This window comes from Portunus trituberculatus, chromosome 7, assembly GCF_017591435.1.
Source record: "Portunus trituberculatus isolate SZX2019 chromosome 7, ASM1759143v1, whole genome shotgun sequence".
Lineage (NCBI taxonomy): Eukaryota > Metazoa > Arthropoda > Malacostraca > Decapoda > Portunidae > Portunus > Portunus trituberculatus.
The window spans coordinates 2636913-2649483 of NC_059261.1; the positions used below are offsets into that span (position 1 = coordinate 2636913).

At 40.5% G+C, this 12571-nt stretch overlaps 2 protein-coding genes across 5 annotated transcripts in view; one reads left to right on the plus strand and one right to left on the minus strand.

Annotated features, from left to right (window-relative positions):
* LOC123520597 (sepiapterin reductase-like) overlaps positions 1-7924 on the plus strand; it is a 61143-nt gene extending 53219 nt beyond the window's left edge. For all 4 annotated transcript variants that reach the window (XM_045283032.1, XM_045283042.1, XM_045283023.1 and 1 more), the window contains exon 6: positions 7868-7924. The gene's annotated coding sequence lies outside the window, so the exon portion shown is untranslated. The remainder of the gene's footprint in view (positions 1-7867) is intronic.
* The window catches only part of LOC123520588 (coiled-coil and C2 domain-containing protein 1-like), a 91665-nt gene continuing 79978 nt past the window's right edge, over positions 885-12571 (minus strand). The window contains exons 13-16 of the mRNA XM_045282997.1: positions 9559-9679; positions 7179-7330; positions 6705-6795; positions 885-1680 (exon numbers count right to left, since the gene is read on the minus strand). Of these exons, the coding sequence (XP_045138932.1) occupies positions 1555-1680; positions 6705-6795; positions 7179-7330; positions 9559-9679 (490 nt within the window). The 3' untranslated portion in view covers positions 885-1554. The remainder of the gene's footprint in view (positions 1681-6704; positions 6796-7178; positions 7331-9558; positions 9680-12571) is intronic.

Below are 12571 nucleotides of genomic sequence, written 5' to 3' on the forward strand. Positions count from 1 at the left end.
ATTAATACATAAGCTCCAATTTGGTAACTGATTTGCTGGGGACTGCAGGACAGAACTGTGTGGCCACTTGCTAGTGATGCACATTCCTTAATAATGAAAGTTCTGTAATCTATAAACCAGAGTGTGAAAGGCATCTTGTCACAGAATATTTGTGACCAATGCCTTTATCTTTCATATGCATAATACCATAACTTTCCTAACTTGCAACAAAGCTCACATGTAATTGTCAATGCAACAGAAAGATGGAACATGATCCACACACACACACCCTACCATGGAGGAGACCTCACCATTTGCTTGGTCACACACACACACCCTACTATGGAGGAGACCTCACCATCACAAGACACTCAACACGCTCACAATTCCTTAAGTTGTATATACACATCTGCTTAACAAAACTAAATAATTTGACAAAATAATTTAGATTGAAGGCACTTCATTAATGTAACAATCCAAAATAATATTCTGCCATTTGATTAATTAATCCACATGATATAAACTTACATTGCAAATATTTACATGCTGCAGAACTTTACAACAGTATCTACTCTATCTTGAATTGTTGAATTGTTGAATGCATGCCCTTTGCTACAAGGAAAAGTGCTCTCAAGTCCTCAACATTCATGGGTGCAGTGGTCACACCAGCCTTTGTTGTCCCCTTCCCTTGCCTCTGTGACAAGTTGTGTTCCAGCTTATCCTGATGGACCCCACTAACCTCGCCACTTAAATCACCAGTGACCCAAGTGGAACAGAGTTTGGTGGCAGGAGTGAGTCAAGATAACTAAAGATCTGAGTGTTCTTTCACCACAAATTTCTTAGGTTGAGAAATGATTAGACTACACACACACACACAGTCATTACTACTAAGGAAAGCTATTCCAAAAACTTAGGTGATTTATTGTGACAATACACTCAGACCTGAAGTACTACTTATTGAAGCCAAAACAGTCAGAGTAGGGATACATCACCTGAGACACTGTACATATTTCTTAAGCTGAGCAAATCAAGCATCTTGTTAATCTACTGATAAATACCTTCCACTACCCAGGTAATATCCCACGAGTATTAATAGCTGGCATGCAGACCTTGACTGTTATGAAAGTAACATTTACATGATTGTGTGTATGTGTGTGTGTGTGTGTGTTCTTAAAGATTTTTCTCTAAATATTACTTAAGTCACTGGCCAGCTTCCTCTTGTGTTGAAAAAATAAATAATTAATGAAAAGCTTTTTTTTTTATCCTCTAATGTGTTGTGTAAGGCATTGTGTTGTGCAGCGCTGCCTGGCTGTGCTGCTGTCTTGTCACCACTTTGACTATGACATCTAGTTATGACTAAAGAAACTCTGGCAGCTTACAGTCCCTGACAGACCAACAATTTGAGTCTATACACTCCAATATTGCACATAGTATTACAATCAAAATTATCCTACCTAAACACTTGACTGGACATCACTCGGCTCAAGCTGCAAGACTGATTACTGTGTCATGGACAATAAATGGGGAGGAGATACCTTCCTGAAGGATGCCTCCAAGATTGACAGACAGTGTGTCTCAAAATCCATCAATCACGAGCCACTTTTCAGTGACTTTTTCAAGTTGTTTGGCCACAATGGGATTCCTAAGACGTACTTTAACTTCCAGCTTCCCACCCACCATGCGCTTCCTTTCATCCATCAACTGTAGGAAAGAGCAGTGATGATTAAAATGGGTCACATGACTTACCCAACTATATATCATACTTAGACTAACTGTAGGAGCTGCAGACCCTGAAATTAAATAAGGTTCCAGAGTTGAGAGAGAATCTTTGCCAGGCAAAAGAGGATAGCCAAACTGAACTGCCTCCACTCCACACACATGCACACCTGTACTTCACTCCTCCATTCCTGGTATACTCTGGAACTCTGCTTGCTTCTGTTTTTCTCTAATGCTGACCTGAAGAGTATCAGAACATTATATGGCATTTGATTGGTTTGCATTTTGTCATTTTTGGGGGGATTAGCAATTCAGTGAACATTTCCTCATCATTTGTTACTATTATAGTTATACAAACCACAGCTATCTATTTCCATCCAATATTCTAGAAGATGGGATGTGAAAATAAGTAGGCATGTTTCATACTGGGAAAGCCACATGTGGACCTGATGGCTTCCTGAAGCTTCCCTTGTGTCATTATGGTACTACTGTTGCTGCTGGCATTATGGACACACAACTTACTGTTTGTATCATCATTAGAACACAAGACTTGGTGCAGAAAGCCATCAAGCCATCAGCTCTACATGTGGCACTCTAACATCTACCAATTTCCATCTATCATCCACATCTGTAAATCTGTACAATCTTTTAAAGCTTCCCGATTACTCAACTGTAACAACCAACCACTCTATCTGAGAACTAATTCCTTCATATTTCTTTTTTAAATCAAAATTTTTCATTCATTTTTGTGATCATATCAGATTTCACCACAGGGTAAGAGTTAGTAAAGCAAGCCAGACACCATGCAGGCTTGAGGTGTGTATATTTACCTATTTGTGTGTTACAGGGCCCAAGCTAAGCTCTCTGTCCTATCTCCTTGTCTACTCCTGTCATACCTCTCTTTCATCGTGTGTGTGTGTGTGTTTCACTGTTTGATCTGCTGCAGTCTCTGACGAGACAGCCAGATGTTACCCTACGGAACGAGCTCGGAGCTCATTATTTCCGATCTTCGGATAGGCCTGAGACCAGGCACACACCACACACCGGGACAACAAGGTCACAACTCCTCGATTTACATCCCGTTCCTATTCACTGCTAGGTGAACAGGGGCTACACGTGAAAGGAGACACACCCAAATATCTCCACCCGGCCGGGGAATCGAACCCCGGTCCTCTGGCTTGTGAAGCCAGCGCTCTAACCACTGAGCTACCAGGCATGTGTGTGTGTGTAATTCACTGTTTGATCTGCTGCAGTCTCTGATGAGACAGCCAGACGTTACCCTACGGAACGAGCTCAGAGCTCATTATTTCCGATCTTGGGATAGGTCTGAGATCAGGCACACACCACACACCGGGACAACAAGGTCACAACTCCTCGATTTACATCCCGTACCTACTCACTGCTAGGTGAACAGGGGCTACACGTGAAAGGAGACACACCCAAATATCTCCACCCGGCCGGGGAATCGAACCCCGGCCCTCTGGCTTGTGAAGCCAGCGCTCTAACCACTGAGCTACCGGGTCGTGTGTGTGTGTGTGTGTGTGTGTGTGTGTGTGTGTGTGTGTGTGTGTGTGTGTGTGTGTGTGTGTGTGTTGTAACAAACAGGAAAAGAGGTTTGCTTGTGCTGTCCTATCTCCATATCTATGAAAATCCAACATTTCTTTAAACTTATTGACTGTCCTTGCTTCAACGACTCTCTTATCTAAACTGTTCCACACCTCTACACATCTTTGTGGAAAGCTGAACTTCTTGATATCTCTCCTGCAGTTGTCCTTTCTTAATTTCTTTCCATGTCCTCTTGTGTCACTGGTGTCCCAGATTATTAAGTCTTCTCTATTTAATTTTTCCAGTCCATTCATCACTCTGTACACTGCTATTAGATCTCCACTTTCCCTTCTCTGTTCTAAGGTTGTAAGACCTAGTATTTGTAAACTTCCTTCATATGATCATTTGTTTAAATTGGTGGAAGCTTTGTTGGTGTCCTTGGTATTCTCTCTAGTTTCCTTATGTGTTTCTTTTTGTTCGCTGACCACACTGTAGCTGCATATTCTAATTTTGTGCATAGAAAGTCAAACACCCATTTCAGAAATCCTCCCTTTAGTCCTCCATTTTGTTCAAGTTTCCACAGCAACCTTTTGTGCAGGACCTTGTCAAATGCCTTCTTTAAATCTAGGTACATATATGCAGTCCACCCAGCCATCCCTTTCTTGCACAAGTCAACCACTCTTGATTGGAAGTTTATTAAATTTGTGACACATGATCTTCCTCTTCTGAATCCATACTGTCTATCTGTCAACATACCTTTCACCTCCAGATATTCCATCCATTTCTTCTTTATTATCCTTTCACATATTTTTGCTATTACACTGGTCAATGACATTGGTCTGTAGTTTAATGGATTCTCCTTATTTCCCCCTTTGAATGTGGGCACAACATCTGCTCTTTTCCGGTCTGTGGGTATTTTACCCTCTGTTAAGGAACTCATAATGATGTTGTGAACTTTATCTGTAACTGGTGACTGGATTGCTTTACAATCCAGTTTGAAATCCGTCGGGACCTGAGGCTTTCATTACAACTTGTTCTTCCATTATTTTCCACACTTCTACTGACACTTGTATTTCATGAACATCATCAGTTAATTCCACTGGAGTTTGACACTGGAAGTTGCTGTCTCTGCTGAAGAGTGTCTGGAAGCAGTTATTCATCACTCCCGCTACATCTTCTGAGTCTTCGTATGTTTCATTAATATATTTCAGTTTGCTTATTTCTCCTTTGTTTTTTTAGCTTGCCATTTGTATACGTATCTGTAAAACAATTTTGGCTGGTCTTTACATTTGTCCACTATATCCTTCTCATAGTTTTGTTCCATTCTTTGAATCTTGATATACTCGTTTCTTTTCCAGGGATAGTCTAACCAATGATTTGGTCTTCTATTTCTTCTCCATGTATTCCAGGCTTTTTCTCTTTCCATCCTTGCTAACTCACATCTTCTGTTAAATCACTCATTGTGTCTAAGCTTGTCTATTTTCTTGATTGGCACATGTTTCATTATTCCTTCATTATACTTCTCCATTAAAATATTCCACTTGTCTTCAGTTTTTTTCCAATATATAAAATTCAGTCCATTCTGCTTGTTCAAAGTATTAATCCTGCAAAGTTAGTATCATTGTAACTGCATCTTCTATTTTTGCAGTCTTTGTTCCTAATTTCTTTCAGTCCTTCTTTCAGCCTGAATTCAAGTAATACATTATCACTTTTACTGAGTGGACTCTTATATTCCAAGTTATCGAGTATCTCTGGTTCTTTTGTAAATACTAAGTCTAATCGTGATGGTTCTTCATTTGCTCTATGACTTGTGCTGTCCTTCACTCATTGAGTTAGGATATTGTCTACTGCTAGATTCAATAGTATTTGTCCCCAAGGTGTTTCTTTTCCTCAGTTGTCAGGTTTTCCCAAACTATTTCCTTGCAATTAAAGTCACCCACCACTTTTTTTTACTCATTTCAATTAGTCTCTGTAAACAATTTCTGGTATCATTAAGCATGTTCCTGTATTCTTCATTTCCCCATAAGTTTGTATTGGGTGGGACATAAACAACAGCAAAGTTCCTTTTTCTTTCTCCTTGAATTCTTATTTAAGCTAGCAATACTTCAACACTCTTCTCCATAAGTAATTTCATCCACCTGCACCTCTTTCTTTACAAGTAACATCACTCCTCCTCCTTTTTTTGTTTCTCTTTTCTTCTTCCATATATTCTAGCTATTCTCCCAAATATCCAATGCTTCAAGTCCTCCATACAAATTTGTCTTAGTTAATCCCACAATGTCAGGCTTGTTTTCTCTTAAATAATCATTCAACTCTAATTTTGTACATTTGTGTATGCAACTTTTAATACTCTTTCTCTTCAACAGTGATACTTATTTCCTTTTTGTTCTGCCTCCTTGTGTACCACTTCCCCAGTCTCATGTCTTTATCCTTCCTCTCCTCTGCTGTTCTCTAAAGTTTTTTCTTTGGCTGTTTCCCATAGCTGCCTGAGTTCAGCTCTTTTCTCTTCTTTTAGAACAAGTCTCAAGCATACATTCTTATACACTTCTTTCCATCCCAGCCTCCATGAGCCTGCCAGGATTTCCTCAGTGCCTGCTTGTGATCTTATTCTGATCTTTAACGAATGTGTTTTTCCCTCCTCATATTTCCCCAGACTTCTTGAATTTCTTCACTCAATCTCTTGCCTTCTTCATCATCCTTCATCTCCATCACTACTTTCCCAGCCTGCTTTTTCTCATATTCTTCTCTTTCGTGTCTAATTGGCATAACTTTTTCCTTTAATCCAAAGATAACAAATCACTTTTCTTTCCCACAGTATCCCTAACCAAATTTTCCTTTTTTCTTAATTACCTCCTGTTCCCTTTCCTCAGCCGATTCTTCTATAAGCTTTTTAAAACTAACTTTCAGCTGATCCTGGTCCATCTTCCAATGATTTTGCTTTTCATTAATTTCCTCACTTGATCTTCATTATCTTCCATTTTCTTTTCACTTGCACAAACTTTGTTCTTCAGGTCATCATAGTTTTTCTTCAGCACTTCTGTGTTTGCCTTCATGATCTCATTGCCCTTTTCAACAATTTTTAGCCTAGCCATTAATTCTGTCACCAGGTCCTCTAGGTATATGACTTTCCTTCTCAACAGACTCTCTCTGGTGTTTCGCTCATCAAACCTGCCCTCCGGTCTGAAGCCTGAAAAATCATGTCTAGGAAATTCAAATCTACCACTGGGAGTAAATACACTCCTTGCCTTTGTCCATTTTCAATCTCACTTTGCTTCTTGGCATTTTAATCCTGCCACCTAGACAGGACAGCATTAAAACACAGCTCTTACCTTTAGTTAACACTCTAGGCAAAAGATATTCTTGGTGGCTTGAAATAATATTAGAACGGAGCGCAGTGTGGATGTCTGTCTCGTTTTAGTGTGTGTGTTGGGGGGACAAGTTGACAGGAGACGCCTTATACTCACATCAAAGGAGTCGTGTAGAGTACATTTGGTCTCCAGTTCCACCATTGGGACTTTGACTGACCCCAGCACAGTGTCACGATGGAACCAACCTCTGCAATACAACAGTCTCAGCACAATCCATTAACCACAAAAGGCATCATGTCAAAGCTTGAATAATTTGTCACTTCACTGTTTATTTTCTAAGGCCACAAAGATGATTAGTGTTTCTTCTATTAATAATGTAGACAGTTCAATAATTTGTCACTAAAACCATAAAAACACCCTTAAAACTTGTCAATTCCCGATGATTTACAAGAACCCTGAGATGATTAGACATGTTCCCAAGAATGTTTCTAATGTTAAAAATGTAATCTTGTTAATATCTCACCAAAACTGCAAAAAAACCTTAAAAATTTATGCAAATTCAACTACATTCTTGGAAAGCAGTGGCAGTGTGGGAAGGTGTCTCAGAATACAGATCATAGTTTCACATACCCCTTAGCAAAGACCTGGAACTTGATGGCCTGCCGCTTGAAGACCCTGGCCAGTGCTCTGGACTTGCGGTCAATGCTGAACACGACCTTGTGGTTGTACTCGGGGTTGTTGGTGTCCTTGATGACAACGCTGCGGTCCTGAGGTGGGTTGTCCTGGAAGGGGAAGGAATAACTGCCTTGTACCTCATGATGAAAACTCAATACACCTAACCCTCCGTAATGGCGCCATTCCGTTATAAACATTTAGGTGTTATCATGCACTTACAAAAATCTGCAAAATTCAGTTTTAGCGTATCTGGAAAGTTGTTATCGCGCACTCATAGTAGTAGTAGTAGTAGTAGTAGTAGTAGTAGTAGTAGTAGTAGTAGTAGTAGTAGTAGTAGTAGTAGTAGTAGTAGTACGTAGTAGTAGTAGTAGTAGTACGTAGTAATAGTAGTAGTAGTAGTAGTAGTAGTAGTAGTAGTAGTAGTAGTAGTACCCATATCCCAACCACACACCAACGAATGTTTAGATAGGGAAGGAGGAGGAGGAAGAGGTGGAGGGGGTTGAAAGAAGATGATCATGAGGAGGAGGAGGAGCCAACAGCCAATCATTGCTGTGTATTCACGTCACGTGATTTGAAAAAGGCAGCTGATTGGTTGCAGTCACTCTGCTCACCACCACCACCACCAGCCCTCAGTCTCGCACAAGGTGTGTGTGTGTGTGTGTGTGTGTGTGTGTGTGTGTGTGTGTGTGTGTGTGTGTGTGTGTGTGTGTATATATATATATATATATATATATATATATATATATATATATATATATATATATATATATATATATATATATATATATATATATATATATATATACAGTAATACTCCGCTTAACGAACGTTCATTTAACGAATTTCCGGTTTAACATACTATATAAAGTTAGACCAAAAGTCCGCATAACGCAAATTTTCTGGGTTTGAATTTGCCAGGTGAGGGACCAAACGCGGCAGCTTCGCTGTGATTACCTGGCTCCCCACCTCTGTCTCTAGCGCTCCTGGAGCTGGATCCAAGATTCTTTAACAACGTCAGAGCACCTCTTGCAGCGAAATGGCATCCATGAACGCTTGGAGGGACGGTGACGAGGTTGCTATCAGGTTGCTCTGAGGTTGCTGGGAACACCACTTCTGGAGGTGGTATTACTGTCTTATATATGCATTTATGTTCACAAAACAACATTTCTATTAGCTTTTTACAAATCTTGCCCCAAGAAAGGATTGTTTTGTAATGCATAAAGTGAAATCTTACATGGAATACCAAAAAATAAAGCAGAGATGAGATGAGCCACAGACGAAGTGGGAGACTCGCGGCGACTCAGCCGCTTCTTCTTCTTCTTGTGACCCTTTTAGCCTGCATGTTGTCTTTCCCCATGATATTTGTTTCCACTCCTCTATTGCCTGCTATAATGGATGTCATATCTTAGTATTCATATACGCTCATGCCACGAAGATAACCTTGACTCCGTGGCAGTGAGTGATAGTGAATTAGTAATGAAATTACTAATTCACTATCATTCACTGCCACGGAGTCAAGGTTATCCTCGTGGTATGAGCGTATATGAATACTATGATATGATATCCATTATAGCAGGCAATAGAAGAAGAAGAAGAAGCGGCCGAGTCGCCGCGAGTCTTCCACTTCGTCTGTGGCTCATCTCATCTCTGCTTTATTTTTTGGTATTCCATGTAAGATTTCACTTTATGCATTACAAAACAATCCTTTCTTGGGGGCAAGGTTTGTAAAAAGCTAATAGAAATGTTGTTTTGTGAACATAAATGCGAGAATGTGAGAGAATTTGTACGTAGCTCCTCTAACTTCCAATGACTCATATGACATCATAAAAGTAGTGGTACACTGGTGGCCCAATATGCTGCCAAACGTATATATAGTTCTTTTTTTTTTAATCCATGTGGTATGTTGGGGACCAGCCCAGAACACATCCACCCCTATTTCCATTACTTCCTATGGGAAAATTACGTCCACTTAACAAATTTTTGCTCTACGAACAACTTTGACACCCCCTATCCTGTTCGTTAAGCGGAGTATTACTATGTGTGTATATATATATATATACCAGACAGGTAATCCCATGTGGGGCTACCCAGACAAGGTAACATGCACTTGTACATGCATTACTCACACTCTTAAGCCCATAATAATAATTCTCTCTCTATCCATCTATATACCAGGCTGGCAGTACCACATTGGCCAGCCTTATGCTCACACACACACACACACACACACACACACACACACACACACACACACACACACACACACACACACACACACATATATAAGAGTGGATTATTAATATCTTTTATGTAAGAATATAAGCATGTGACTCACCGCTGGGTACGGGAACTCCACCCTGATGTAAGTGTCCACTTCCTTGGGGTTCTGCACGTTGAAGTTAATTCCTCGGAGAATGTTCACCTCGCAATCTGAGTCATTGATGTCTGTGTTACACCTGAGAGAGAGAGAGAGAGAGAGAGAGAGAGAGAGAGAGAGAGAGAGAGAGAGAGAGAGAGAGAGAGAGAGAGAGAGAGAGAGAGAGAGAGAGAGAGAGAGAGAGAGAGAGAGAATTAAAGAATAATTAATACTATTGGTACGCAAGTACAGGTAACTCGATTTACGCGATAGATGCGTTCCAAGAGGCATTGCGTATATCAAAAATTCATGTAAAACAAACATGTAATTCTCATAAGAAACAACAGATAATAGGGGGGATGCGGGATGTGGTCCAAAAAAGTTTGTACAAAATACTCTATTTGGCTAAATTAACATGTTTTTATTATTTACCATTCTAAACACTAGAAGTCTATTTAAAGTAAAAGGAAAAGCAAGAAATAATAAGAGAAAGCAAAAAAATGCTAAGAGAAAACAACAAAACAAAGAATAGGTAAACAAAACACTGCGTCACTGCCTTCATCACTCACACCATAGTCAGTCACCATCTTCCTCTGAGCTTTACAACTTTAACGAGATCCACTTATCAAACATAATCCCACATGCAGAAGATGAAGGACGTTTTGGGGTCATCTTGGTGAATTGTAGGCAGATTGAAGAGATTCCATCTGTACTCAGTGCTGGCAGACTGCACATGAGGCACGAGAAAAGTGGGATCCAAGATTCTTTAACATCAGAGCAACCTCCTGCCGTGAAATGGCATCCATGAACGCTTGGAGGGATGGTAACGAGGTTGCTCTCAGGCTGCTGGTAACACCACCTCTCCAGGTGGGGTTATTGTCTTATACATAAAGTGAAAAATGCATAAAGTGAAATCTTACATGGAATACCAAAAAATAAAGCAGAGATGAGATCGCCCACAGATGAGGTGGAGACTCGCAGCGATTCGGCCGCTTCTTCTTCTTGTGACCCTTTTAGCCTGGCGTGTTGTCTTTCACCACGATATTTATGTTTCCACTTTTCTATTGCCTGCTATAGTGGATATCATATCTTAGTATTCATATACGCTCACGCCATGAGGATAACCTCGACTCCGTGGCATTGAGTGATAGTGAATTACTAATGAAATACAGTAATACACCGCTTAACGAACGTTCGTCTAACAAATTTCCGGTTTAACATACTATATAAAGTTAGACCAAAAATCCACATAACGCACAACCACGTCCGTTTTAGCGAATTTTCTGGGTTTGAATTTGCCGGGTGAGGGACCGAGCACGGCAGATTCGCTGTGATTGTCTGGCTCCCCACCTGTTTCTAGCGCTCCTGGAGCTGGATCCAAGATTCTTTAACAACCTCAGAGCAACCTCCTGGCTTCCATGAACGCTTGGAGGGACGGTGACGAGGTTGCTCTGAGGTTGCTGGGAACACCATCTCTGGAGGTGGTGTTACTGTCTTATATATGCATTTATGTTCACAAAACAACATTTCTATTAGCTTTTTACAAACCTTGCCCCCAAGAAAGGATTATTTTGTAATGCATAAAGTGAAATCTTACATGAAATACCAAAAAAATAAAGCAGAGATGATGAGATCAGCCACATACGGCGGAGACTCCAGCGACTTGGCCACTTCTTCTTCTTGTGATCTTTTTAGCTTGGTGTGTTGTCTTTCACCATGATATTAAATTTGTTTCCACTCCTCTATTGCCTGGCATTCTTCATGGCATGAGCGTATATGAATACTAAGATATGATATCCATTATAGCAGGCAACAGAGAAGTGGAAACATAAATATCGTGGTGAAAGACAACATGCAAGTTAAAAGGGTCACAAGAAGAAGAAGCTGAGTCGCCCCAAGTCTCCGCCTCATCTGTGGGCGATCTCATCTCTGCTTTATTTTTTTGGTATTCCATGTAAGATTTCACTTTATGCATTACAAAACAATTCTTTCTTGGGGGCAAGGTTTGTAAAAAGCTAATAGAAATGTTTTGTGAACATAAATACATATATAAGACAGTAACACCACCTGGAGAGGTGGTGTTACCAGCAACCTGAGAGCAACTTGATAGCAACCTCGTTACCGTCCCTCCAAGCATTCGTGGACGCCATTTCGCGGCAGGAGGTTGCTCTGACGTTGTTAAAGTTTCTTGGATCCAGCTCCTGGCAGCCAATGAGCACTTTTAGGCGGGCTACCAACCTCCACCTGCCAACAGCAACGAATCTTTGTGGATGCTATTTTACAAAGGTTGGTATGTGAGTAGGAGGTTGCTATGGAGGTTGTCTGTACCAACATAGACAACAACCTGCTTCTTGGATCCGGCCCCAGAGCTCCCACCTATCGGCCAGCTCCGGAACTCTCTGGCACGCAGTTTGAAATTGCGTCTGGCGCTCAGTTTGAAAATGCAGTTGGGCCAAATCGTGTATAAGCAAATCGGTCACGCAAATTAAATCAATTATAATATTTTTTCGGTCGCATTATAACAAAAATGCATAAATCAAACACGCGTAAATCAAGAGTTACCTGTATGTGTTGAAACCATATACAGTAGAGACTCAATACTCGAACTTAATTCATTCTAAATGGCTGTTCGAGTATTAAAAGGTTCGCCTATTGATACCTATAAATCAGGTAATTCATTCCAGCCACTGCCAAACCCAAGTTCAGAAAAAAGTAGCAGTTTAATTTTGCAGTCGCTGCTAGCATTGACGCACAGAAGCAGGGTTAGCTTGTCTTTGAAGGGCTTGTGTCCTGGCAAACACTTCTCTTCCTTTGTTATATAGGTCTTGTTTGGTAGATTTTTTTTTCCAAATCAGGCCAGTTTCATCACAACTAAAGATCTGTTGTGGACTTCAGCGCTCCTTATCCATATTTTTCTTAAATTCAGGCACAAATTTCTCAGTGGCAATGCTATCAGCACTTGTGGCCTCATCATGCCTCACAACAGAATGAA